This window comes from Vanrija albida, assembly GCF_041260175.1.
Source record: "Vanrija albida strain AlHP1 chromosome Unknown contig_1, whole genome shotgun sequence".
NCBI classification, from domain to species: domain Eukaryota; kingdom Fungi; phylum Basidiomycota; class Tremellomycetes; order Trichosporonales; family Trichosporonaceae; genus Vanrija; species Vanrija albida.
In genome coordinates, this window is record NW_027191420.1 from 673,622 (window position 1) to 699,701 (window position 26,080).

Genomic DNA, 26,080 nt, shown 5'->3' on the forward strand with positions numbered 1-26,080 from the left:
CAACTGCAACTTGCAACTGTCCGCCCTCTCTCAACCGTCACTCCACCTTCCCCCTCCACCTTTGCCATTGCCACCCGCCGCACAACTCTCTCTGCTCGCACAGTCCCCGCTGCGGCAACGCTGGCAAAGACAACCCTCCAGCCCACCCCCTCTCTCCCCCTCCGCTCCACCTTTGCCCGCCGCGGCCTCGCCAGCATTGCACCGTAGGTCCGGCTCGCATCCCACTGCGGCGGCCCGTAAGGTGATGCCGCGCGCTGCTGCAAAGCCCCCTACGTGGCTGTTCGTGTCGCTCGCAGTCGTGCTCATTGCCTGGCTCTCGTCTCGCAGCTCGCAGCCCGCCATGACTGTCACGCCCCCCGTCTTCCCTCCCAGCCCTCCCATTCCGCAGGCGACGGGCCCGGTCAAGCTCTTGCTGCCGCCCACCGAGGACCGCGAGCACCGCTACTTTACCCTGGACAATGGCCTCGAGGTCGTCGTCGTGTCCGACCCAAATGCCGACAAGGCCGCCGCGAGCATGGACGTCGGCGTCGGACACCTGTCGGACCCCGACGATCTGCCCGGTTGTGCCCACTTCTGGTGAGTGCTGCTCAAAGTGGAAAGCTGACCGCTCCGCAGCGAGCACCTCATGTTCTTGGGCACCAAGAAGGTTGGTCCGAGGCCTATTGTCCATGCACTGACCGCCAGTACCCGGCCGAGAACGACTACTCTGTGTACCTTTCGTCGCACAACGGAGGGTCCAACGCGTGGACGGCCATGACGTCGACAAATTACTACTTTGACGTCGCGCCCGATGCGCTCGAGGGCGCGCTGGACCGATTCGCCGGCTTCTTCATCGAGCCGCTGTTCGCCGAGGACTGCACCGAGCGCGAGATCAACGCTGTCAACTCGGAGCACAAGAAGAACCTCCAGAGTGACATGTGGGTGAGTATTCGTGGGGCCGTGGGAGTCGTGGGCATCCCTAACAGTCACAGCGCTTCTTCCAGCTGGAAAAGTCGCTCTCCAAATCCGGCCACCCGTACGGCAAGTTTGGCACCGGCAACCTCGAGTCGCTGTGGACCAAGCCTCAGGAGGCCGGTCGCGACCCCCGCAAGCAGCTCATCGAGTGGTGGGAGAAGGAGTACTGTGCGCGCCGCATGAAGCTCGCCGTTGCCGGCCGCGACGACCTCGACACTCTCGAGCGCCTGGTCCGTGAGCGCTTCGCCAATGTCCCTATCAGAACCGAGGGCAAGCCACTCACTGGCCGCGATGGTGTCCGCGTCACCTTTGACGAGCACCCCTATGGACCCGAGCAGCAGGGTGTAAGTTGTAAACATTAGCGCCACTGATCATCTAGGTTGTCACCTTTGTCAAGCCTGTCAGGGATGTGCGCGCCCTGGAGATCAACTTCCCGCTGCCCGACTTGCACCACAAGCACGAGGTCAAGGTGAGTCTGCACTGGAGCGTGGGGCGCTGCTTACACCCAGCCTTACAACTTTGTTGGCCACTTCATCGGCCACGAAGGCAAGGGCTCTCTGCTTTCGTACCTCAAGCAGAAGGGCTGGGCCAACTCCCTCAGTGCCGGCAACTCGCACGAGGCGTCTGGCTTCTCCTTCTTCAAGATCTCGCTCGAGCTCACTCCTGAGGGCCTGGGTGAGTGCGGCGGCCTGGGGCATAGCTGACAATCTAGAACACTGGAAGGACGTCGCTCTGGCCGTTTTCAAGTACATCTCACTGCTTCGCTCGGTCGCCCCAAGCGAAACCGCGTTCGACGAGATGCGCAAGCTCTCCCAGATTGGTTTCAAGTTTGCGGAGCGCGGCAAGACGCGCAACTACGTTACCCAGCTCAGCGGCTGGCTGCAGGCTCCTGTCCCGCGTGACCAGATTGTGTCCTCAAACTACCTGCTTGGCGATTGGGACGAGTCGCTCGTCTCGTCGGTGTACTCGCTCTTCGACCCTCGTTCGGCTGTTCTGGGTGTCACGTCACAGGAGCTGCCCAAGAACGTTCCCGCCTCGTTTGACAAGAAGGAAACGATTTACGGAACTCAGTACCACCAGGAAAAGCTTGACGACGCCTTCTACAAGGAGGCGATCGCAGGTGCTCCTATCAAGGGGCTGGGTCTTCCGGGCCCCAACCTCTTTGTCCCCGAGAAGCTCGACGTTGTCAGGCAGGATGTCAAGCAGCCTGCCCTCCGACCGGAGCTCCTCCGCGACAGCGAGGTCTCGCGTCTCTGGTACAAGAAGGACGACCGGTTCTGGCTCCCCAAGACCAACATGCACGTCGAGCTCCAGTCGTAAGTTGGCGTACCTGGAGTATGCTCACACCCAGCCCGCTCCTCTACGTCAGCCCCCGCACAGCTGTTCTCGGCCGCCTCCTGTGCGACCTGTTTGTGGATGCTACGACCGAGGATGTCTACGACGCTTCGCTCGCCGACCTCACCTTCGACTTGTACTACACCGGCGACTCGATCAGCATCAGCGCCGGGGGTTACACCGACAAGCTGGCACTCATGACTGAGACCATGCTGAACAAGTTTGTCGACTTTGAGATCGACCCCATTCGCTTTGAAAAGGTTGTGGACCAGGTCAAGCTCCACTGGCGAAACTTTGAGCTCAGCACGCCGTACTCGCTGGCGTCGTACTGGGCGTCCTACGTCCGGGGCCAAGGACAGTGGACACAAAAGGAAAAGCTCAAGGAGATCGACTTTGTGACTCCGGCCGACGTCAAGGCGTTTGCCAGCGAGCTCTTCCAGCGCCTGTACGTCGAGTCGCTCGTCCACGGCAACACGACTGCCGAGGAGGCCAAGGGCCTGCAGGACGCGTTTGAGAAGATCTTGAAGCCACGCGCCCTGGCACCCGGTGAGAAGGTCGGCCTCCGCCAGCTCCTCCTTCCACCTGCTTCGGAGCACTTTTGGCAGATCCCCGTGTCCAACCCAGCGGAGGTCAACAACTGCGTGATCCACTACACCCAGGTTGGCGAGTCGACCGATCCCGTTGCTCGCGCCCGCCTCGCCCTGCTCGCTCAGATTGCCTCCGAGCCTGCGTTCAACGTTCTCCGCACCAAGGAGCAGCTCGGATACATTTGCCAGTCGTCTCAAACCGGCAACCCCAGCACGCTGGGATTCCAGGTGCTCGTGCAGTCTGAGCGGGACCCGATCTACGTCGAGACGCGCATCGAGGCGTTCCTTGAGGGCCTCAAGGCGACGATCGAGGGCACCTCTGACGAGGAGTTTGAGCGCCACCGCAAGAGCTTAATCGAGAAGAAGGAGGAGAGCCCCAAGAACCTGGGCGAGGAGTCGCGTCGGTTCTGGAACCGCATTGTCGACGGGCACTACGAGTTTAGCCGTCGCCAGACGGACGTCGAGCACCTCAAGAACGTGACCAAGGCCGAGGTGCTCGAGCTGTTCATGACTACTGTGCACCCGTCGTCGGCGACGCGTCGCAAGTTCTCGACGCACATGGTGTCGCAGCACAAGGGCGATGTCGTCAAGTTTGACGTGGCGTCTGGCCCGGCTGTCCTTGCCGCGTTTGGCAAACACAACGTTGACGTCGACCAGGCTGCTGCTGGTGCTCTCCTGCAGACGAGCCCGTCGTTGGCAGCTGTCAAGGAGTTTGTCAACAAGGCGATTGACGGGGCTGTGGGCCTTTCGGCCGAGGCGACGACCGAGCTGCGCGCCGTGGCCGACAACCTCAAGGGCGTCGAGCCTGCTGCGACTGCCGAGGTCAAGCTCAAGGACGGAAACGTCGAGGTCAAGGACATTAGCGCGTTCAAGGCGGGGCTCACGCCGTCCAAGGCGGCGCTGCCTGTGGAGCCGCTTGTCGTGTCCAAGCTGTAGGGTGAGCCACTAGACTGTCAGCAGAGTAGACGAATAGCCATGTGTAGAGTAGACAATACACAAAATGTGCACGTGTTATGGACCGTCTCGAGTTTCTCTTCGAGCCACCGCATGGACCGTGTTTCTCTTCTAACCACCGCATGCATCAACTCATACGGCCTATGCGACATTGCTTGTTGTTTTGGTTGGGGAATAGGTACTAGGTTTATCGGTAGAACTAAACGTCAGCTTCAACAGCCTGTTGCTTGAGTTACGTACGTGGTCGGCCTGGAGGTTGGCCGCAATCTCGGCCTCGGCGCGGTCGCCGTTGGCGAGGAGCTTCTCCTTGTTGTACAGGAGCTCCTCGCGCGTCTCGGTCGAGTACTCGAAGTTTCCGGCTGGGTGTGGGTTAGCAGATGCAGAGGCGGGCGCGCGGCCCCACGCCGACTCACTCTCGACAATGGCGTCGACGGGGCACGCCTCCTGGCAGAAGCCGCAGTAGATGCACTTTGTCATGTCAATGTCGTAGCGGGTTGTTCTGCGCGAGCCGTCGACGCGGGCCTCGGACTCGATCGTGATGGCCTGGGCGGGGCAGATGGCCTCGCAGAGCTTGCACGCTACGTTGTCAGCCGAGCACGGCGAGCACGAGCGAAGCGAGTGCGAGGCGGGCGGGGTGGGGAAGGAGGCAGAGGGATGAGGCAGGCCACGTCACGGCTGGGCTAGTCATGACGAGCAACGGGGCCGTCAAGCACCCGCCGGCACCGCGGTACTCGGCGCGGTGTCGGAACAGGCCGTTACCGCGGACACGACTCGGAGCCGCGCCCCTCTCCCTCTCCGTCCACACGCCCCAAGCCAGCCCCGCGCCCGGCGGGCACTCGGCTGTGGCAACCGCCTCGCGCCCTGCGGGCGCTCGGCGCTCGGAGAAACGTACCAATACAGCGCTCCTCGCCGTTCGCGTACCGGCGCAGCGCGTGCTCTCCACGGAAGCGGGGCGACAACGGGCCCTTCTCGAAGGGGTACATGATGGTGTAAGGGGGGCGGAAGAACTGCTCGAGCGTGATCCACATGCCGCGGAAGATCTCGGTGAAGAAGAAGAGCTGGGCCGCCTTGTCGATGGCCGACGGGCCGCTGGCGTAGTCGTCGCGGGTGGGCTGGGCGCGGCGGACGGCCGAGGAGGCGAACGCGCGGGCCGAGGCGGCCAGCAGGGGGCGGGGGAGGGCGGCGGTGGCCGCGCGGGGCGCGGTGAGGCCGAGGCGCGCGAGCGGGCGGGACATGGTGGAGTGGTGGACGTGCGAGAGAGTGTTGTCAGTGCCGATGTAGATGGTGGTCGTGGTGGTGCCGGTGCTGGTGCTGCCGCACCCAGCCAGGCCCACCACTCACCGCTGGCCCATTCTAAGCAGGCGGCCGCGAGCGACGCCGAGATTCCCCGCGTGTGGCGATCCGCCGGCCAATCGCACGCCACGGTTTCGTCAAGTGTGGCGGCCGCCGCTGGGTAAAGGCACGCTGTATGGCGACGACGCATCCTTGTTGCTACATTGCATCACCATCACGCTGGCGCATATGCATACACTTGCCTCCGACTGCATCGTCATCGGTATGCACTGCACGCCACGCACTGCACGCCACGCACTGCACGTCACGCACTGCACGCCACGCACACGGCATGCTGGCCGCGCAATAGGCACCCGTCGCGAGCGCCGATGCCAAGGCGACGCATGACCCCACCAAATACAGCCCGCTCGCTCGCTCGCTCACTGCCTCGCTCGCCGCTGCACAACACACAGCTCACTCACTCGCTTCGCTCGTTCGCTCGCTGGGTGCTGCTATACACATCATAACATTACAGCCACTCCCCGAGGTGACCCGCCGCACAGCGGTATTAAGTTTACGGGAGCATGATGAATGACTAGTCTACACGATGCGGATGGAACAATGCGATTAAAGTAAAGTAAAGGCTCGGGCCGAGCCCACGAACGCCGCCTACGACACCACACTCGTGACCAGTCGCCGCGCCCCAGTCGTGGCAGTGCGCGCAGTGCCGACGACCACGCGTACCCCTTGCCGCATGACCTGGCGCCCAAAGCTCAACAGGTCAAACACATGCGGGGTCGGTGTGAACGACGCCAGCGAGGCCGCCAGGGGCGAGGGCGGCTCGGACGGGTAAACCTCGCGGCCGTGGCCAAGCGACGACGTGTCAAGGCCGAGAGCAGACGGCGTGTCGGGCGTGGTCGGCTCCTCGGTCTCGTCGTCCTCGTCATCAGAGTCGGCAGTCGCCGTGCGCTTCTTGAGCAGAACCGGCACAATCGTGAGCAGCGTGAGGAACACGAGCTTGGCGATGAGCGACGGGTCGCGCAGCAGCGACGTGAGCGACTCGCCGTGGCCGTCCTCGAGGCTCGCAGCGTTCGACGGAAGGGCCAGGCGCGACAGGATATTGCCGACCGACGCCGTCACATAGCTCCAGCTCGCACTGCCGGCGGCCGTCGTGAGCCAGAACGTGCGCCAGTCGACTCCCACAACACCGCATGCAACGTTCATGCCCGACCAAGGCACAAAGCCCATGGCGCGCATGAGCAGCAGACGGCGCCATACGTTTGGCCGGTCCTCGGGCGCACCCAGCGGCGGTTCCGCCGGGTCCTGCGATACCTGGACCGGTGTGATAGACTCGCCCAATTGGACCATCTGGACGTTGCCGTTCTGCGGCACAGACTCGGGCGCTAATGCCGCGCGCACAAGAGCAAGGGGCTTGGGAAACAGGACGGCGATAAGGGGCGCGAGTGGCCGGGAAAGCATGTAGGCGCACAGAGATCCGCTTGCGGTGATCAGAGTGAGAAGCCCAAGCGCAGCGACGGGTTCGAACACCGAGCCGATGAGAATGTTGAGGACCACGGCTCCGGGTACGCTCCACGCGTGCTTCCAGCACCCGACGTAGGTGAGCACAAGGACCGTGTGCCACCAGCCGGAGCTGCTGCCGGCCATGTACGCGCGCATCTCTGCGGACAGCAGCTGGAGGTCGGTTGTCGACTTTGGCAGGGACTTCAGCTGGGTGCTAAGGATGTCAGTGACGTCGCCGCCTGGGTCGCACGAAACCACTCACATGGGCAAGCTTTGGAGCGTGTAGAGCACGAGCAAGAAGGACAGGACAAAGAGGCCAGCGAGGATGGAGACGGTCCAGCCGAGCTCGCGCAGCACCTCGGCCGTCTTGCCGCTGCCACCGGCCGTGACGGTGCGGTAGACCTTGACCCACCAGCCGTCGGCGGGCTCCTGCTCGGCCAGCGCAGCGGCGCGCGACGCCGCACGGCGGCGAGTCCGCGACGTGCTGTGGGACAGCGACTGGGTGGAGAGCGCCGGAGTCGGGAGCGAGAGGGGATAGGCGAGCGAGCTACGTCGGCGCTCATCAGGGCGTGTTGGAAGCGCAAAGTAGCTGTTGGGGCTTTCAGGCGACGTGACGGATCCCTCTGGCGGCGAGAAGAATCCCCAGTAACGGCTGCCCCTTCGGCCCATGCCCACGCGCATCTGGCCATCGTCGTCGTCAAACGCCTCGTCCTCCTCGGAGCCATCGAGACCCTTTTCAGAATCTTCATCCGACGATCTCCTGTCACGCTGCGGGCGATGTGACCGTGGTTTTGTCCACGAGATGAGGTGCGACACGACGGCATCGCCGAGGTCATATGCCGACTCGAGAATGGTCGAGGACGGCGAGTCTGTCTGGGGTATTGGTGTGTCCTTGTCGAGATCTGACCACGACTGGGGCAGGGGGAGGCGCAGTGGTACCAGCGGGGGCGCTGTTAGGGTCTGCACCGGCTCTGTTGGCGACTCGTCGAGCGACTGGGGCACGACTATTGACGTGGATGTGGAGCGTGCACGGGTCTCGAACACCTTTGAAGCAGTGGCGGCCGAGAGGCTGGCTGGGGCTGCCGAGGCGTCGGGGCTGAAGGCTTCGGGGGCGGCGTCGGCTTCTTCCTCTGGGAGGAGCGCCCGCTTATTCAAGTTTGGTGTCGAGATGCGGCGCTTGAGTCCGTTGCGGCGAGTCGGAGCACCTGGAGCACCTATTGGTGTGCTGGGGCCGGCGGCAACTGGCTGCAGGCTGGCATTCGACGGCCCCGGCGACTCGAACGTGCGATGACTGGCCGCACTCGTCGACAATGGTGGCCGGGCACCCGACACCGACTTTGATGATCTCCTGTTGCCGACGACGATGCGCGAGGGGTCGAGGCGGCCGGCGTCGAACCGCATGGGCGCGACGGGGTCGTAGCCGTCTGTTGACGGGGCTAGGGCGACGACCGACATCATGCCAGTCGAGGGGTCGCGAGACATGAGCGGGGGGGACGACGATGGTGCTGTCGAGCTCGGTTGGCCAAACGAGACGGTTGCAGTGCGTGAGCGCAACCGGCGCGGACGTCCAACTGATGTTGATGGCCTGGGTTGGGGGAAGGAGGGGGGAGGGAGGGAAGTTGTGATGGTGGTGGCAGTTATTGTTGGTGGTTGAATGATTTCATGGGGGTGAAACAGGTCGCGTGCAGTGTCAGCAACTAGTGGGGGGCGGCAGGCAGGTGTGTGCTAGAAGAGATCGGCGAGCGAGGCGGGGCGTGTCGACAATAGCAGCAGCGAGGCGTGCGATGTTGCTGGGCGGTTGGGTTGTGGGGAGGGAGGGAGGGAGGGGGGAGGAAGGCGGTGAAGTTGGGGGTGGGTGGGAGTGGAGCGACTCGGCACCCGTCGCGTGCGTCGGTCTTGGCTGGCTGCTTTGTCGAACGACGACGATGGCGTAGTGGTCTGAGCAGTGCAGCTTGCGAGCGACAATGCACAGTGGATGGATGCGGCAGCCAGGCGACAAGACAAGGACCGTGTGTGCCGCCGCCGCGCGCCGCAAAGGGGATGTGTGGGTGGGTGTGGTTTGGGGGGCGTCGTTCCGCCGCCGCCGCAGTAAAGTCGACGACGCGTGCGTATGCTCGTGGTGCCGGTGTGCCAGAAAGGAAATGAACAAACTTACGACTGCATTGCGGGGGGATGCGGGTCGATGCAATGGGATATGTAGGCGGGACTGGTGCTGGCGTGTGTCTGTCGGCGACTGCTCCCTGCAGTACAGTGGTCAAGTCACAAGAGAGAGTCTGCGTGGTCCTCGTCGGCCACGGCGCAGCTTTGTCAACCAGAGTGTGTGTGGTGTGGTGGGTGTGGTGGGTGGCCGGCGGTGGGTGGGCAGGGCCGTGGGTGGTGTGGGGGACTAGGGGGGAAGGTGGCCCAAGCGGCCCAAGCAAGCAGCATGGCACCACACCCACCCCCGCAGCCAAAGCCGCCCGCAGCCGCAGCCCCTTGCAGTCAGTGCATTTGCTCCCGCCCACCCTTCCCTGCACCGCGCGCCCGTCGGCCGCCGCTCCCACCACCCAGCAACCAAGCAACAACAACCCACCCCGTGCAGATTTTACCCCCGCCCGGCCCTCGGGCACGCCGTGGCCCAAGAGGACGCCGATTCGCCGCCGGAAGCGAGCGTGCTGGCTCGCCAGCGCCAAGATGACAGGCCTGGGCCGACGTCAGCCCGTCGCCTTCCGATAGCGTCGGCCGGCGTGCTCTGCCTCGCAGCTCGCGTGCCGGCCCAAGCGAAAACTTCACCTGCAGTGCGCAGTGCACTGGCACGCACGCGCGCACCATGTGCTTGTGCCATGCTGCCGCACGGTGGCTGGCCATGCCTGGACGCCCGCTGTCAGCTGAGATGCCACATGTGCTTGCCGTGTTCCATGCGCGAGGCCATCACCCCATGCACCCCACATTGCGCACCGCCGCACTACACCGCACCGCAACGTGCACTGCAAGCACGTCACAGAGGCACAGTACCACTCAAGCGACGGACGAGGAACTGTTCCTGCAACCGAGTGCAGGCACAGAGCAGTGCCGTGCCGCTAGCGTGCACAAACTAAGCTTGTACTCAAGCCCACTGTACCTACACATGATCAGCTGCACCCAACCCCACACTCCTACCCCACTCTCGCTCGATGCAACTTCTTTCATGCCTCTGTCATCACTACAACGCCATCGTGGCCGCCTGTCGCGGCTGGGTACAAACTGCTAATGGAATGAAAATGCGTTGGGAATATGCAGTAATTGTGACAATTGAAACGGTTTGGGGGTTTGTGGTGCGTGTGTAGTACTTGTTGTTGCCGAGAGCAGCATTATCGGGTATCGTTTTTTTGTCCGGTTGTAGAATGTGTTACGCGTTAAAGTAGAACAGCCCCTTGTTGGGGTTGGCGACCACGCCGGTCGGCAGCTCGTACGTCAGGTGGTTCGACTTGCCGTCCCAGTCAAAGCCGGGGCGGGGAGCACTTCGCGATGGCACAGAAGAGGCCTGGTCGGGGGAGACAAAAGTCGTAGCACAGCCAGTCGAGCCAATGCGCAGAGCAGCAAGGTCGGGGAGCGCAGTGTACGAGGTGCGGAGACGAGTCGAAGACGAAAGCACTGGTGGAGTGTGAACGGAGCGCGACTGCTGGGGCGTACGAGCACGCGCAGTCGAGTTGGACGAGGCGAGCACGGCAGCCGAGGCGCGCGTCGCACGCGACGGGATAGGAAGAGCGAGAACCGAAGCGTGCGTCGTCGGCTGGCCCTCGACAATGGGAGGCTCGGTCGGGGACGACGAGCCGCGACGAGGGCGGCTGCGGCTGCGGCTTCTCGATGAAGCCCGAATGGCGTACTTGGCCATTGGCGCGGGGTAGCGAATCTGCCAGCTGCCGTTCTCAATCTCGAGCGACTGCTTGGGAGTGACGTCGAACGCCACAGACGCAGAGCGACCGCGGGTCATTTCGGGCGACACGGGCGACTCAAACTCAATGTCGCTGCCGGTCGAGTCGAGTCGCGATCGGCGGCTGCGCTCAATGACCTCGGCCTTGCCAAGCGAATCCCACGTCGCAGCACCAGAGTTGGTGCGGCCGCGAGAGCGGATCGTGCCCGATGTCGGCCGCTGCAAGGATGCGCCGCTAATCGAGTTGCGGGCGCTCTCAATGTTGGGAGTGCTGGTACCAGAGTAGCTGCCCTTGACCGAAGCGGTCGCTCCGTCGCGGTTAGGGAAGTTGGATGCGTACGCCTGCATAAGGAAGGCATTGTGCGACGGCGCCGAGCCAACCTCGGCAAACGAGCCAGGGCCGGGAGATGGAAGGCCGCCGAGAGAAGTCTGCGAAAGCGCCGAACGAGGGATCGGTCGGACGCCGGCTGCCAAGGAAGGGGGCGTGCCGGCCGACGCCTCCACCGACGCGGCCGACAGCGAACGGTGAACGCCAGGGTGTGCTGCGGTGAAGCCACGGAGAAAGCCGTTCCCCGAACCAGGACGGTGCACGGCGACATCGTCGGGATTGCCGTGCCAGAGGGACGACAGCGAGTCGCTCGAAGTGCCCGACTGGGACTGGCCAGAGCGCTGGCGGGTCATCTGAAGCAGCTGACCACCGGTGCCGCCAATCTTGGTCTGGCCATTCGAGATCGACTTGCGGCGCTGGCGCTCCAGATCCGCCCAAACTTCGTCGGGCAGATCGCGGCCGATACGGAAGTACTCCATCGTCTTTGGCGCTGAAGCTGCGGGAAAGCCGTCATTGTGAGAGCCGTTCTGACGCTTGGGGGCAAGCATCGTGGCGGCAATCGACACTGACGTCGACGAGTTGGTGTCCGTATCGGAGCCTAGCAGAGGGGAGGGTGGGCCCACGGGCGACACTCTGGCGGCAAACCCGCCCATAAAGTCAGTCTTGATGCCGAGGCCAAATGCCCGAGCCATGTCCTCGTAGGCGGCGGGGGCCGACACGACATCCTTGTCCTGGCACTCTTGCGAGCAGTAGATGTTGGACACGAATGGCGGGGTGGGTGGCGGCTCGTTGGGGTTGGGTGTAGTCGTCGTCGCCGTGGCCGTCGGCTTGTCGATGGAGGACATGGGTTGCGGGGAGGGTGGCGCGCCACTTTCGTTGCCACTGTTTCCTCCACTTGATCCAGAACTTGATCTTTTTGTCGACTTGTCACCAGTCTGCCCTGCCAAGCGCACGGTGGAGTTGGTGCGACGCAAGTTGTTGAGCGTAGGACGCGTAGTTGTTGTCGTCTTAACGCCGCTTGCAGTGCGAATCGTCGTGGTGCCATCAGGGTTTTTTATCTGGCATGCGTGGTTAGCAACGACGTCGCGTTGCAACATGTGCGGGGCCACGACGAAAATGAGATCTGGCGAGGTACGTCGGTGGTGCGCTGCACGCTGCGCTGCGCTGCACTTTTTCGGCTGCTAGACGCGCTGCCAACTAATGGCCGAGCCGCCGACGACCACAACAAGTCTGGAAACAGCACTCACCCTGATGGCTCCTTGCGCCTTCTTTTTGGGCTTTGCGACTGGATCTGATGGATTTGGGGCTGCCGGTGCGGCGACGATGAGGCGGTCGCACACGATGCAGTAGTTTTCAAACGAGGTGAGGTCATCCATTGTGGAGTCGGATGCAGGGTTATGGTGGTGGTGGTAGTCGTCGTCGTCGTCGTCGTTTGGGTGGCGGTGTCTGCCTGCTTAGGCGGGCAGTTTTGCCGAGATCGACGTGTATGGCCGACGCTCTGGGTCGGTCGCGTCAGTTTTGGGCCCCGGCAGCCTGCGTAATGTGTGTGCTCTGATCGGGGCGTCACTGCGCTTGCCAGGCAGGCTGTACGACGCCGCCTGCCCGCCGGCCTGCAGAGAGCTGTGCAGTGGCGACGTGCGACGACGAGCGAGCCACTCGGAGTATGCGAAGCGGTGGGTGGGGTACGACAAGATGGCAGCTTGAAACGGATTGTTGTGGTGCAAGTGGGCGTGGTGTGGTGTGGAATGGAATGGCCGGCTTCTACTACTCACGGAGTTTGTGGGCTTGTTGGTCCGGCGGGGCTAAAGCCGCCGTCCAGTCTCAAGCGTTACGCGGTCACTCGAACCGGCCCGGGGGAGGAGCACCAGTCGAGTTGTCGCTGTCGTCACCGCCGCTGTTGATCAAGAGTGGTGAGAGCAAGCAAGAGCAGCTCCATGCACTCGAGCAAGGTCGAACGGGTAGAGTCGAGGAGGAGGGGAGCGGGCTGGGGTGGGAATAGACGCGTTCTGGAACAAGATCGTCCCGTTGGCGGCGCCTCGGATCTGTCCTAACAGTCGGTTTTGGGCTTGCAGCTCGGAGCAGCGTGTGTTGGCCGTCGACGACAGTGGTGGCAATGCGTCGGTGAATGGGTTGATGCAATGAGTCGATGCTTGCAGTGGTAACGTGCAAGCAGGCGATGGCTTTGTCGAGTGAAAAGCGGCTCCAAGACAATGAGCCGGGATTGCGGGCCGGGTGAGGTCGTATCACGCCTTCAACACGAGTCGCGCGGTCGGTGCGTGCGCGTGCGACAAGCGGGGCAAAGAAGAAGGAGAAAAAAAAAAAAGAGTTGCTACCCGTCCAGGCGGTGGGCGCGATGCCTTGCGGCGAGTCGAAGCGTCGGTGCAGCGAGCGTGCTGCACGCAATGTTGAGCGGCGTGAGTGGTGTAGAGAGTGGAGAGAATGAACAAAGAGGTGCGATTCCCCCAATGCCGGAGGGTGGGTCGGTGGGTCGGTGGGTCGGTGAGTGGTGGTGTAGTTTGGGTTTTCGCTACGTGCTGCTGCACCAATCGGCCATGTCGGTTGGGGTCAGCCGAACAGGACAGAGATAGCTCTTTCTCTCTCTCTGGCGTCGTGCGGTGCCGTGCGGTGCGGGGTGGGTGTGCGTGCTGCTGCGCGAGTGGGCCGGGCCTTTGTGCTGGCTGCTGCTGGCTGGCCGCCGCCGCTATGCGTGGCGTGACTGGTGTACAAAGCAAAGTCCGACCTAGAACTTGGCCCAGCCCCTTAACCTCCCCGCAACCAGTTCATGAGAAGCAGCCACCAATCCATCGCGTGCCGGTGCTTGAACCGCCGCTTGCCGCTGCCGCCGCCGCCGCCCCGCCGCCCCGCGCCGTGCCGCCGCGAGACACCCACACGCCATCTATTACCGGCGACCTATTCAGAGTCAGGCCCAGGGCGTGCGGGCGGGCCTGTGAGCGGGCGGCGAGGGCGGCGAGGGCCCCGGCATGTGCACTCACCCGCTACAAACAGTTACACTATTCTGCTTGCCGTACGCTGTACGCCTTACGCCCCACGCCCCCCCTCCCACGTGTGGCCCATTGTCCTGATTGCCAGGCAGCTGGCTTCCTGAACGGCCCAAGGCCCAGAATTACTGCCCCTTTTAGCAGGGAAAAAGAGACGCCGGAAAAGCAGAGCAGAGCCGCCGCGGTGTCGGCGCGGTCGCCGTCGGCGGTGGGCCTCCCACCCTGTCTTGTGCTGGTGTGCTGCTCCGGGGCGCTATTCGGCCAGGGGCAGGGCAAGCAGGGCAGGCAGGGCAGGCCTGACCCAAAAGGGCCAACCTTGGCCTGGACCTGACGACTACCTTTGGGGGGGGGAATGGCGGAGGGACCGCGGCACCACGGCGGTGGATCGACAGAAGGGCGAGGCGGCACGGAGCGAGAGGCAGCCCAGCGCCAGGGGCAGTACCAGGGACGTCAGCTGGCCAGAGGCCTCTCGGGCCGAGGTGACTGTGCACGCGCCAGTCAGCGCCAGCCAGGCCAGTCAGCCGCCTGGCTCCCACACCCACACCCCACGACTCGCCGATTTGTTCCGAGCCCACCTAACCGCCGCTTGCTGGCACGCTGCGCGCACCAAGCGAGGCCCCGGTCCGACACTCCACCATAGCCGCCAGCCGCGACACAATAGATACTGAAACACTCGATGTCATCGATGCTGCAACAACAACAGGCCATCGTCGCAGCCCCACACGCCCGCCCCACTCTTAGATCTGCCTGGTCAAGTGACCGTCACGGTCGTTTGTCGTTTCTGTGGGGTCGGGTTCGTGTGTGCTCTTTGTGCTCTGCTCCACTCTCTCCGAGCGGGGAAAGCAAAGCAATGCGATGCGATGCCCTCGACGGCGTCGGGCGTAACATGTCCGCTTGCCTCTTGGCCCGCCGTCATCATTGTGGTATGCCCCCCTTGTTGATGAGGCCCATATCAATCAAATAATAGCCTGGATACGACTAGTGCGACGCTGAACAGCTGCCTTTGGTGTGCGTGGTGTGCGTGGGCGTGTGGAATCCCGGGAAACCCAACTCGTGCGAGTCGCCCCGCCACCCCCGCTTGCCCGCTTGTCCGGCTATCTAGCTGCACGCTGCAACGCCCGTGTCCTCGCACTTATCTCTCCTCTCCCTATCTATAGCCCGACCACAATACCCATCTCGCTACTGTGCCACCCGTGCCATCTCGCTACCATCCTTGCCGTCTCGCTACCACCGTTGCTCGGCGACGAGCAGGGGCGAGACTTTAATCACTTGCATCCGACTTCCATTTTCCATCAAATTTGCACGGGTCGAGGTATATTACAGGCATCCCCCTCAATATGACATTCCGCAAACACCGCATTGTACGGACAGAGTACGTGTGGCGAGCCAGAGTCGTACTAAGGAATGACATGTTGCTGCATGTGCTTCCATGTGGCTGCTATTCCACTGCCTTGCGACTACCTACAAAAGAGGGCGAACAATACTAATGACTACTGATCAAGCAGCAAGAAACTTGACTTCTACTACTAAGGGGGTGGGGGAGCGACCCCGACAGACAATGCGGGGGTGGGGGCTCGGTTTTAACATCTAAAAGTCGCTGCGGCGACGCTTGCGCGAAGAAGGAGGCGTGCCCTCGTCGACGGAACGCTTGGTCGGCTGGCCGAACAGCAATCCTCGGCGGACAGTCGGAGCGTCGTCACTATCGCTCGACGCTGCCATAAACTCGTCGTCGTCCTCGGAAAACACCCCGGCGTCAACCTCCATTTCCATCGACTCGACACGCGGCAGACGACGCTTGTTCGATGCGTCGTCGGTCGGCCACAGGAGTCGTGGTGGTGGGCATGGGTGCGTGTCAAATTCGGGATGTGACACGTCCAGTTCCGACGCCGGATATCGCGTGCTGGGGTGCACAAACGGGTTGGCAAACACCTTCTTGGCACCACGGCTGGAAACAGTGTCAGCAACAGTGTCGTGTGCCCCTCGGCAAACTCACAAGACATAGGTGACAAGCGGGCGGTCTTCGCTCGTTGGGTGGGGCTTGACAACCTCGCCAGGCTTGGAAATGAACGGATTGTCGTCCAAGTCCATCAGCTCGCGCCGTGGAGCACGCGTCCGGGGTGGTGTCGTGTCGTCACGTGCAGACAGCAGAGGAGGGTTGACAACAGTCTTGGGCCTCGTTGGCGTGGTGATCGCCTGCAGCTCGTCGACATGGTGAGGGGGGTTGGGCGAGACCGACCTCTCCGCACTGGGGCGTAACAGCTGCGGGATGTAGTTCGTCTCTGGACCGGGCGAGGCCAGGGGTGGGGCAGGTGACAATGAGATGAACGGGTTGGTCGAGGACGCGACGCGACGCTTCGAGTCGGCCAACTGGGGCGTGTCGATGAATGGGTTGTCCTCGAGTGCCGAGCCAAGGGAAATCTTGTCGATCGGACCATGGGCAGCATTGCGCACGCCGCCGCCCATTCCCACGCCAGCGCCGAGGCGACCACCAAACTTGACGGTGCAGGTGGTGGACGGACCAGCTGCAAGGCCCATCTGCTGCGCAAACAACAGACCAGGCCTGCGACCGTGTGCAACCCTGTCTGATGACGTTGCCGACGTTGATGATAAGAAGAACGTCGTGTGGCCACTTGGGGATGGTGGTGAGAGCGAAGCGGCACTGTCAGAACCAGAGTCGGCGCGCGAAGCAACCTTGCGCGGAAGCGTCTGCGGGGTGGGTAACACGGTACTTGAGCGCGCGCCCTTGCCGCCGTGGTGCTTGACCGAGCGGCGCTCTGTCACCGGGGTCGGGAGGTGGCCTTGCTCGTGAGAACGGGGCGGGGTTGGATGTCTGTGTGTGTGAGTACAAGTCGGCGCCAACAAGGCGCGCAAGGCGCAAGCAACTCACGCAGTCATGACATCGATACCACGACCGCGGCGGCGACGCTCGACCGTCCGAGGGGCCTCGAGAGGAGCAGCGTTGGGGAGGGGAGAGAGCATTTCCGTTGTCGACGCGAAAGAGTGAGTGACCGTGAGCAGTGGATGAGGTGGACACGTCGCGTTGTGCTGTCGAAGAGTCGAGGCCTGGTCGATTGGGCGTGGGAGGATCGGCGCGTCTGGCGCACTGTTCGCGTCGTCTCGTTTCCAATGCACTGAATTGCCGATTCGTGTATGCGCGTCGAGTGGCGAGGGGCGAGTGGTCGAGAGTCGCGTGTGCGGTGCGTCGCAGAGGGGCGACGGCGTTGTCGAGAGACGAGTTGGCGGATGGATGGATCAAAGTCAAGAAACCAGAGGACAAGGGCGGATTGATGAGAAGTCGAGGGAAGAAGGGGCGGCCGCGACATGACAAGAGGGCTTTGCACCGTTCAATGTACTTCTCAGGGAATCAAAATCAGTCGCTCGAAGCGGAATCAAAATGTGGGTGGCGACGCGTCTCCCCTTTGTCCTCTTGGAGTAATGTGGTCGACCACGCGATTTTGATCCCGCTCAATGTCTGGAGACTCCACTGTACGCTTTGGCCATGTTTGGTCGCGTCCGAAGCTTCGAAATGGCGACATGAAAAATGCACGCGCGCCCAAGGGGCGACGGAAGCAGCAAGCACAAGCAGCAAGGGAGGAGGGGGACGCGCCTTGCCGCTTGCGCATTGCCCTGCAGTGCAAGCCACGTCGTATGGACGCGCCACTAGGGCAACTTGTTTGAGGGATACACCACGACATAGAGCACACGAGCAGAGGAACTGGCTTGTGATGGCTGAACGCGTATGAGTCCCTATGACCACTTTTCACCCTGGAAGCCAATGGTCACTTTCTGAAACGAGGAATCCCTCGCGCTACGCGTCCCTGAGCGCGGCGCGTCGCACGGGACTGGCCCGTTGCCCTGGGTCCAATAGCGTGCAATGCAGCGCGTGGCGAGCAAAGCAACAACACTGCGTACAGTCAATCCACTGCACTGCGACCAAACCACCACCACCACCCCACCCCACACCCCCTGCTTCCCCTGTCGCGGGCTGCCAGGCCTCGTCGTGTTGCACTCGCTGCGGCCGTTCCGCCTCTGGTTAGGGTTATGCCCACACACACGCTACTCTACTCGCAGTGCCTCTGGCCTGTTGCACATGAACAACACAGGGCTGCGGCGACTGGCACGAGGCATGACTCGCACAACAATGAGGGAAGGACAAGGCAAGGGGGTCAAGCCAATCTTGGGCCGCTGGAAAAAGAACCCAGTTACAACAACTCCAGGGATCTGGTGCGTGTCTCGCGCGCGACCAGACGACGCGGCGGGCAGCACGGGGCAGGGGGGGGGGGGCGGCGGCGGCGGCACAACGGCGCGCGACTGACGGGAATGGTGCCCAACCAGTTGTACCGCCATCTCTAGTCACACCCACCACCCACGGCACCCACGGCACGCACGGGGCGACGCCGCCGCCGCCGCCATGTCCTTGTCGCCCATGCGTCTTCCCCTGGCCCTTGTCCCATACACTTTGCACCCCTCACCCCTCTCCCCCCTCACCCCCCAATCTCCCTTCCTCTTCATCCACGACATTACATCCTGTCTTTCTCTTTCTCCTGTCTCTCTACTACACCTCAACCCCGTCCGTGACGGCTATTCACTCATTTCAGTTCACCAGTGCTGGCCACTAGCGAACGAACAACTCGACAACAGTCAACTCGACCTCGACCTCTCTTGCAGTTTCTTGACCGACAACACAACGACCACGACATCCACTCGACCCTTGTGAACGCGACCAACAACTGTATCTCACTATGCGCGCCGCTCTCATTCTCTCTCTTGTCGCGGCCTCCGCTTCAGCACTCTCTATCGGCACCGTCGACCACTCTTTGCCACGAGGCGTCAGCGCCGGCAAGTCGGCCGAGCGAGATGTTGCTCCCCCAAACCTCGCTACTCTTCACGCAGCATCCCGCCGCTCTGGCCTGGGCCACGCTGCCCCGATTGCCATGAGGAAGGTCCGCCGCCGCAAGCTCAGCAAGCGCTGCAAGGCCCCTGCCTCGGCCTCGACGACAACGGCCGCTTCAACCCCGACGGCTGCGCCATCGCCCCCCGTCTCCCACGTCCTCGTGGGTGGCCAGGGCAACAACAATGGCACTAGCTCGGGCGATCAGTCGAACGGCGATGCGTCCTCGTCCTCTTCGGTCGAGGCCGAGTCTTCGTCCTCGTCATCATGGGCTCCAGAGGCCTCGGCCTCGTCCGAGTCCGGCTCTGGCAGCGCATCCTCCTTCGGCTCCAACCTGAACGCCGCGCCCCACAATAGCAGCTCTTCGTCCGCTACCTTTGAGTGGACCCAGTCCGAGTCCTCGACTGAGTCCTCCACCGAGTCCTCCACCGAGTGGTCCGCTTCCGCTACCTCGTCGTCTGCGCCTGCCACGACCAGCGGCTCCCAGGACGGCAAGGGTGGCAAGGGCGGCAATGGCGGCAAGGGTGGTGACGGCACCGTCGGCGGTGCTGGTGGCCAGGGAGGAGACGGCGGCTCCGGCTCGACTGGCGGCGATGGTGGTGACGGCGGTGATGGAGGTGACGGCACCCAGACCGGTGGCCAGGGTGGTCAGGGCGGCTCTGGCGGCACTGGCACCTCGGGCTCCGGCGGCCAGGGTGGTGCTGGTGGCAACGGCGGCGAAGTCTTCCCCTTCGGCAGAGGTCTCGCCTCGTGGTCCACCGCTCAAGGATCTTCCAACACCTTGACCTGTGAGTGAAACAAGCTAAACAAGCCATTTTCCCCGCTCATGCCCCTCAGTCACCGAAGCTCTCGAGCCTGTCCAGTTCGGCCACCTTCCCCAGGTGGCCACGGCTCCTGATGGCTCCAACTGCCACATCAACGTCTACCCCGCGGGCCAGTATGGCAAGGGCTTCAACTTCTACACTGAGGGCGACAAGGGCGGTGTGTCCATCACCGGCGCCCACGAAGTCGTCTTCACGTACTCGGTCTGGTTCAACGCCGGCTTCGACTACGTCCTCGGCGGCAAGCTTCCCGGTCTTTACGGTGGCTCGTCCCTCCAGCAGGCCAAGACTTGCTCGGGCGGTCGCCAGGACAACCGTGACCAGTGCTTCTCGTCCCGCGTCATGTGGCGCTCGAACGGTGAGGGCGAGATCTACAACTACTACCCTCCCTCGGCCCAGCAGGGCTCGGGCTACTGCAGCACCCCGCCCAAGTCGGTCTGCAACCCCTCTTACGGCGACTCTATTGGCCGCGGTTCGTTCCAGTTCACCGCGGGCCAGTGGAACGTCATCTCTCACCGTGTCAAGCTCAACGACGTTGGACAGTCGAACGGAGAGCAAGAGATTGTTCTCAACGGCCAGTCCAAGCTCAAGGTCTCGGGCTTGCAGCAGCGCGTCAACGGCGAAGTTACCTTCTACGGCATCATGGCCGACACCTTCTTCGGAGGCTCGGGCAACCAGTACGCTCCTCCTTCCGAGCAGACGGCATACTTCAAGGACTACACCCTCACCGTCCTGAGCTAAGCCAATGACTACAAACAAAGAAAAAACAACCCTCCTGCACCATTCGTGGTGCGCCCCCTGTGAATATCGCAAACTGTGATCGGCGCTGGACGCTTGTCACACGCATTGTGACGGGCGCTGGCGTCCTTCACAACCCTCCGTAGGCTCTTTGGTCTGTCTCCCTGTTTGCCATACTCTGTCACACTATCACACTCCCCTCCCCTCCATAGTTGCGTTGTTCAGACAATAGCTGGCCTGTTGTCTGAAGATGTGAATGCATAGCGGTGCAACTGGATCTACGTCGTCCGTCTCTAACCCAAGTGTGATGATGTGCAAAGGGGCGCTTTGGTTTACTTGACGCGGTCGACAACCTTGACGGTCAGGCCGACAAGCGCGTCACGAGCAGGGCTCTGAGGGAGGAGCTCGATGAGGCGGCGGGCCTCGCCGGCAAAGTTGCGCGCGAGCTCGGCCGTCCGCTCCATGCCGCGGCTGCGGTTGACGAGGTCGAGCGCAATCTCGGTGTCTCCGGGCTCGGAGAACTTGCGGGCGATGAGGGGGCCGAGGGACGGGTGCTCCTCCCAGGCAAACAGGGCGGGGGCGGTGGCAAGGCCCAGACGCATGTCGGCGCCGGAACCGGGCTTGCCGAGGTCGACGGTCGACGAGTAGTCGAGCATGTCGTCGACGAGCTGTAGTGTGAGTTGGGCCTCGATAAGGTACTCCGGTTAACTCACCTGGAAAGCAATGCCGAGGTTACGACCAAAGCCGTAGGCCACGTCCTTGACCCATACTGTGTCGAGGCTCGAGTCGGAGCCACAGCCGCCGAGGACAACAGCCGAGCGGGCGCTCTTGGCCATGAGACTGGCCGTCTTGAGGTACGTTTTGCGCATGTACTCCTCAAAGCCGGCCGTCGTGGGCTCGGTCGCTGGCCGGGCTGTCGCGCGGAGCTGGATGACCTCGCCCTCGACGAGGTTGGCAACCGTCGTGGCCATGAGCTCGACGACCTCGGTGCTTCCAAGGCGCGAGAGGGCCACCGACGCACGGCCGAGAAGGAAGTCACCGGACAGAATCGACAGCTTGTTGCCAAACGATGCTGGTGCGGACGGCTCGCCGCGACGAAGCGATGACGCGTCAATCACATCGTCGTGCAGCAGCGACGCGACGTGGATCATCTCGACAATGCTCGCAAGTCGGCGCTGGGTAGGCAGAATGGTCGGGCTGTCGGGTCCGCCAGTCGCAAGAATGTCGGCAAATGGAGAGGGGGTGATTGGTGGGGGAGGACGCGAGCCGGCGGGAGGTATCCTGTACGGCTGGGCGAACACCATCTCGCCTCCGAGTTCGGGGCCCATGGACTCGGGGTTCCAGTCGTTGAGAACGCCTCCCTGGCTCGTCAAAGAGTCGTCGACGCCACCTGTCCGCGTCAAGACCTGTTGTCTGGCCTTGGCCAAAGATTGGGCCCAGCCGTCGCCGGCGATGCCGTTCGTGGCCTGGCTGATAAGGAGCACGAGCAGCGGGCGGAGGTGCTTGCCCTCGGCGTTGAAGTAGTACTTTGCGACCGAGTCGAGCGAGGGGTGGCTCGACCCGAGCATGTGGTACAGGCTGTGCTTGAGCTCGCCGATCTCTGCCGTGATCGCCGCGAGGGGGTCGTCAAAGTCTGCCCTCCGGCCGGCCTTGGACGAGGATGCGACGGGAGGGGGCACGAGGACCGAGTGCGCCGACTCGGTGGCAGCTGCCCACGAGCTCGCCGACGCCGTGGGCGAGCTGGCGACGGCTGCGGCCGCGGCAGACGGGCGCGGGGCCGACGAGTGGGTCGCCCTCGCCGCGAGGCGGACGGAAGATGCCGCGTGCAGGCGGCACGCTGCCCTCGATGCCCTTGAAAGCATGCTGCGAGTGATGGGGGAGGGAGCCTGGGGGTCGAGAGCGAGGCTGATGAGAGCGCTCTGCTGGTGTGGTTGTCGACACGAGATGAGGTTGAATTAATCGTCGGAAAAGAAAGAAAAGTCGTCGGGAATCGCTGAACATTGGCCGAAAGGTCAGCCACACCGCAGGTGGGTGGGTACGTACGGTGGGCAGGGAGCGACGTACGGGGCGAGGCGGACTTCTGACTTCTGACGCAGCCTGTGCCGATGGTGATAACAAAATGACACGTAAGCCACAACACCTCCACTTAAAAGTTCAATGACATCTACGGTGTGCGCGGGGTGGCATACTCATTCACAAATACATTGACTGTGGACCACAAGCACAATGGCCAAAGGTGAGTGGGTCGGAGATGGGACCGGGGTCAGCCTGACACCCGCAGACAAGCCCCAGTCAAAGCCCAAGCGCGAGCCCACGCCCGACGTGTCTGGCTCCGAGTCCGACTACTCGTCCGACGACACGATCGAGGATGAGGACGGCGACGAGCTCACGCCCGCCATGGACGCGGCTATCCTCCGCACGCTGTCCAAGATCCGCAGGAAGGATGAGGGCGTGTACGGCACCGATAACATTCTCCAGACCGAGCTCGCAGCCACCAGCGCCCAGGCCAAGAAGCGCGGCCTTCCAGAGAAGACGGCGCAGCGCAAGGCGGAGAGCAAGGTGGGTGGTCCGACGTGCTCCTGTGCTAACCCATCAGCCGTTCCTCCTCAAGGACCTGCACCGCGATAACCTGCTCTCCGGTGTCCAGCATGACAGCGATGACGAGGAGGACGTGCCGTTGACCAACTACGAGGCGGAGCGCCGCGCACGCGCCGAGGCGGTATCGGCCTTCCAGGCTGTCGGCGAGTCTGACGACGACTCGGACGACGAGGGCTTCCTCCAGAAGCGTGAGAAGGACGATGGCGAAGAGGACGACGACGACGAGGCGTACCGCGGGTTCCTGCTCGAGATGGGCGGCGGCGAGGCCGAGGTCCGGCATGCGCTCAGCATGGCCGACCAGCCCTTGACCCACAACCGCGAGGACAGCGAAGACGAGGAGGAGGAGACGAAGAAATCGAAGAAGAAGGAGAAGCTCTCGGCGGAGGAGAAGGAGGCGAAGAAGGCCCAGCGGAGGGCAAAGAAGGCGCAGGCGGACGAGGACTTCCTCATGGAGTGAGTTGGCCGAGAGATACGAAGACTGACACCTCCAGCTACATCCTCAACCGTGGATGGATCGACAAGACGGCCGAGCACGTCCCCACATTCGACGAGATTGTGGGCCGGGCTCGCGGCGAAGATGAGGAGTCGGAGGACGAGAGCGAGGGCGAGGACGGCAAGAGCAAGCACCCGTGGGGCGTGTTGGACGAGGAAGAGGAGTTTGACGAGAAGGCCGACGCCTTCGAGACCGAGTACAACTTCCGCTTCGAGGAGCCCGGGTCCTCGACCATTCTCACCCACCCCCGAAACATTGCCACTCTTGTCCGCCGGGAAGACGACACGCGAAAGACGAAGCGACAGGAGAGGGAGGAGCGCAAGGCGGCCGAGAAGGCGGCGCGCGAGGAGGAGACGCGTCGCCTCAAGGGCGAGAAGCGCCGTGAGATGGAGAAGCTCGTCAAGAGCTTAAAACAGGAGATTGGCGAGTCCAATGTCGACTGGGAGGGCTTGGAGAAGATTATGGAGGGCGAGTGGGACGAGAGCGAGTGGGAGCGGGTCGTGGGTGCGATGCTGCAAGCCAAGGCAGAGGCGGTGAGTTCACCAAATGCTGGCGTACGCTGACGATGCAGGAAGACGACACACCCGAGGACGACGAGGACAAGCCCGTGTGGGACGACGACGACCTCGGAGACTACCCCGAAGACGGCGAGTTTGAGGGCGAGGGCGAGTGGGTCGAGCCACAGGAGTGGACCGGCGACGACGTCGAAGACGATGACTTGCCCATCAACATGGACGCCGACTTTGAGGCCGAGTCAGCGGTCAGCAAGACCAAGGCGCGCCGCGACAAGAAGAAGGGCAAGAAGGGCAAGGGCAAGGAGGATGCGGCCGAGGACACCGAGGGTCTCAGTGTCGCCGAGAAGGCAGCAAAGGTCAAGGCGGCGATGAACGAGTACCGTGAGCTCGACCACGAGGACGAGGTCGGCGGCATCAAGACACGGTTCAAGTACACCAAGTCTGCGCCGGTATCGTACGGCCTGACGCCTGCCGAGATCCTCATGGCGACCGATGAGGAGCTGAACGCGCTCATCAGCGTCAAGCACTACGCGCCATACCGCCGCGGCGGCCTCGGTCTCCAGGGGCGCGGGTTCGGCCGCCGCCTGCGGGATCTCAAGGACCGCGTCGGCTCGCGCAAGTGGGGCGACGACATGCCCGCCGAGTCGAAGAAGAAGGGGCCTCATGTGCCCGGGCGCGGCGCCAACTCTGTCGCGCTGGGCGTGCGCTCCGAACCAAAGAAGCGCGCCGGCAAGAAGGAGCGCCAGCGCAAGGCGGCCGAGGCGGCCACTGCCGGCGGCGAGGAGCCCGAGACGGCTGGCCTGCTCGCTGCGGTTTCGGGCAAGCGCAAGCGCGAGGAGGTGCAGGAGGTGCAGGAGGTGCAGGTGCCAGTAGCGGCCGGTGGGGATGGCGGAGAGGGAGGCGAGGGCAAGAAGAAGCGCCGCAAGAAGAAGAAGGGGGCGGCGTAGGGGGTTTGTACTAGATAGATGCATCTTGGTGGCATATGCTTGGGTGTCAGAAGTAAATGTCAGTCTGTCGGCGCTCGTCCTCGCCTCGTTCACGCCCACTCCCCCACCCCGCCCGTGCAATGCTATACATTTGTTTGGCCCACTCTAGCTTAGAGGACGACGATGGTGCTGGGCGTGTAGCGCTTGGTGTTGTAGACGGACTCTCCGGCCTGCGGATGTCAGGGGGGTTGAAGGGGCGGGGAGCCGGCGCCGAGTGCGCCAACTCCGCGCTCGGCGCACGCAGCCCGCGCTGCTGTGCTGAAACTCACCTCCCAGCCCGGCACGTCCTTCATAATCTCCTTCTCGCGCGCCACCGCGGCCAGTGACCTGCGGTGCGCGTCGCGGTCCTGCTCGGCGAGGATGGCGGGGACGAGGTAGATGCGCGACCAGGCCTTTTCGCGCTGGAGCTCGCTGCGGGCGTCAGCACGCGAGCGGAGCGAGCGGGCGGGCGGGCCTGGGCAGGCAGGGCATCTCGGCCCACAGCGCAGGCCGCCCCACTCGACCCGGCCTCGCCGCGCCTTCGGCGCAGCTCGGCGCTCGGCGCTCGACTCACCGCCTCTCCAAGTTCGCCTCGCCCAGGCGCCAGAAGCCCAGCGCGCAGATCAGCGCGCACCCGCCAAAGAGCGCCAGGCCCCCCGGGCCGCGCACAGGCAGGTTGCGCTTGTACTTGAGCGTCTCGTACCCGCCGGGCGGGGGCATGTCCCTGTGGTGGGTTAGCAGCTGGCCAGCGGCTCCGAGGTCCGGCGGGCGAGCGAGCCGCGCCTCCTCCCTACGCACTGTCGGAAGCCGTGGAAGCCTGACATGTTGCTGTGCGCGTCAGTCGTTGTCGGGCAGGCAGGGGGCGGGCTCCTCACGTCGATGAGTGGTGGTGGTGATGGAGTACGACCAGATGCCTATCGTTGTCAGTCCGACGAGCCTGGCGAATGAAGGAGGATCAGTCCGTCAGCCCCGAGTGGGTGAATATCCCAGGCTTATTTTTTGGGTTTTAATCCAGCGACGTAGGCGGAGGCAAAAAGGAGTGCAAGTCACAAAAGACTGGGCTTCTCCGGGAATCGAACCCGGGTCTACCGCACTTGCGGGGGATCTGTTCAACCCGAAGCGGCAATTCTGCCACTAAACCAAGAAGCCCTGGCCAATCGGACGGTGCGACTGGGTGCCGGCGGACCGGTCCCAGCGAGTCGAACGGACAACCTTGC

General features: G+C 63.2%; 9 protein-coding genes and 1 non-coding gene across 10 annotated transcripts; 3 read left to right on the plus strand and 7 right to left on the minus strand.

Moving 5' to 3' along the window:
* Nucleotides 1-340: 340 nt before the first annotated feature.
* On the plus strand, nucleotides 341-3,812 carry STE23_1 (metalloprotease; the record flags this gene model as incomplete). Its single annotated transcript, XM_069348948.1, has 8 exons — nucleotides 341-576; nucleotides 616-646; nucleotides 685-921; nucleotides 972-1,298; nucleotides 1,334-1,423; nucleotides 1,464-1,629; nucleotides 1,667-2,270; nucleotides 2,306-3,812. The coding sequence occupies 8 exons, from the start codon at nucleotides 341-343 to the stop codon at nucleotides 3,810-3,812; spliced, it is 3,198 nt and encodes a 1,065-aa protein (XP_069212492.1).
* Nucleotides 3,813-4,017: 205 nt separating this feature from the next.
* On the minus strand, nucleotides 4,018-5,065 carry NdufS8 (ndufs8, ubiquinone oxidoreductase 23 kd subunit; the record flags this gene model as incomplete). The annotated part of the gene is made up of 4 exons (XM_069348949.1): nucleotides 4,018-4,029; nucleotides 4,071-4,189; nucleotides 4,244-4,408; nucleotides 4,723-5,065. The coding sequence occupies 4 exons, from the start codon at nucleotides 5,063-5,065 to the stop codon at nucleotides 4,018-4,020; spliced, it is 639 nt and encodes a 212-aa protein (XP_069212493.1).
* Nucleotides 5,066-5,771: 706 nt separating this feature from the next.
* Nucleotides 5,772-8,786, minus strand: Q8F55_000296 (uncharacterized protein; the record flags this gene model as incomplete). Its single annotated transcript, XM_069348950.1, has 3 exons — nucleotides 5,772-6,837; nucleotides 6,886-8,208; nucleotides 8,779-8,786. The coding sequence occupies 3 exons, from the start codon at nucleotides 8,784-8,786 to the stop codon at nucleotides 5,772-5,774; spliced, it is 2,397 nt and encodes a 798-aa protein (XP_069212494.1).
* A 1,204-nt stretch (nucleotides 8,787-9,990) lies between these two features.
* Q8F55_000297 (uncharacterized protein) lies at nucleotides 9,991-12,219 on the minus strand (the record flags this gene model as incomplete). Its single annotated transcript, XM_069348951.1, has 2 exons — nucleotides 9,991-11,901; nucleotides 12,091-12,219. The coding sequence occupies 2 exons, from the start codon at nucleotides 12,217-12,219 to the stop codon at nucleotides 9,991-9,993; spliced, it is 2,040 nt and encodes a 679-aa protein (XP_069212495.1).
* A 3,210-nt stretch (nucleotides 12,220-15,429) lies between these two features.
* Nucleotides 15,430-16,821, minus strand: Q8F55_000298 (uncharacterized protein; the record flags this gene model as incomplete). The annotated part of the gene is made up of 3 exons (XM_069348952.1): nucleotides 15,430-15,787; nucleotides 15,836-16,672; nucleotides 16,730-16,821. The coding sequence occupies 3 exons, from the start codon at nucleotides 16,819-16,821 to the stop codon at nucleotides 15,430-15,432; spliced, it is 1,287 nt and encodes a 428-aa protein (XP_069212496.1).
* Nucleotides 16,822-18,584: 1,763 nt separating this feature from the next.
* Nucleotides 18,585-20,295, plus strand: Q8F55_000299 (uncharacterized protein; the record flags this gene model as incomplete). Its single annotated transcript, XM_069348953.1, has 2 exons — nucleotides 18,585-19,521; nucleotides 19,571-20,295. The coding sequence occupies 2 exons, from the start codon at nucleotides 18,585-18,587 to the stop codon at nucleotides 20,293-20,295; spliced, it is 1,662 nt and encodes a 553-aa protein (XP_069212497.1).
* Nucleotides 20,296-20,624: 329 nt separating this feature from the next.
* COQ1 (coq1 putative hexaprenyl diphosphate synthase) lies at nucleotides 20,625-22,154 on the minus strand (the record flags this gene model as incomplete). Its single annotated transcript, XM_069348954.1, has 2 exons — nucleotides 20,625-20,960; nucleotides 21,006-22,154. 2 exons carry the CDS (start codon nucleotides 22,152-22,154, stop codon nucleotides 20,625-20,627), a joined length of 1,485 nt encoding a protein of 494 aa, XP_069212498.1.
* A 364-nt stretch (nucleotides 22,155-22,518) lies between these two features.
* kri1 (Kinetochore protein Spc24) lies at nucleotides 22,519-24,845 on the plus strand (the record flags this gene model as incomplete). The annotated part of the gene is made up of 5 exons (XM_069348955.1): nucleotides 22,519-22,528; nucleotides 22,574-22,851; nucleotides 22,889-23,343; nucleotides 23,382-23,916; nucleotides 23,955-24,845. The coding sequence occupies 5 exons, from the start codon at nucleotides 22,519-22,521 to the stop codon at nucleotides 24,843-24,845; spliced, it is 2,169 nt and encodes a 722-aa protein (XP_069212499.1).
* A 149-nt stretch (nucleotides 24,846-24,994) lies between these two features.
* Nucleotides 24,995-25,687, minus strand: Q8F55_000302 (uncharacterized protein; the record flags this gene model as incomplete). Its single annotated transcript, XM_069348956.1, has 4 exons — nucleotides 24,995-25,054; nucleotides 25,154-25,295; nucleotides 25,438-25,587; nucleotides 25,662-25,687. 4 exons carry the CDS (start codon nucleotides 25,685-25,687, stop codon nucleotides 24,995-24,997), a joined length of 378 nt encoding a protein of 125 aa, XP_069212500.1.
* A 234-nt stretch (nucleotides 25,688-25,921) lies between these two features.
* On the minus strand, nucleotides 25,922-26,012 carry Q8F55_000303. Its single transcript has one exon. It is a non-coding gene; the product is annotated as a tRNA-Pro (tRNA).
* Between the last annotated feature and the right edge of the window lie 68 nt (nucleotides 26,013-26,080).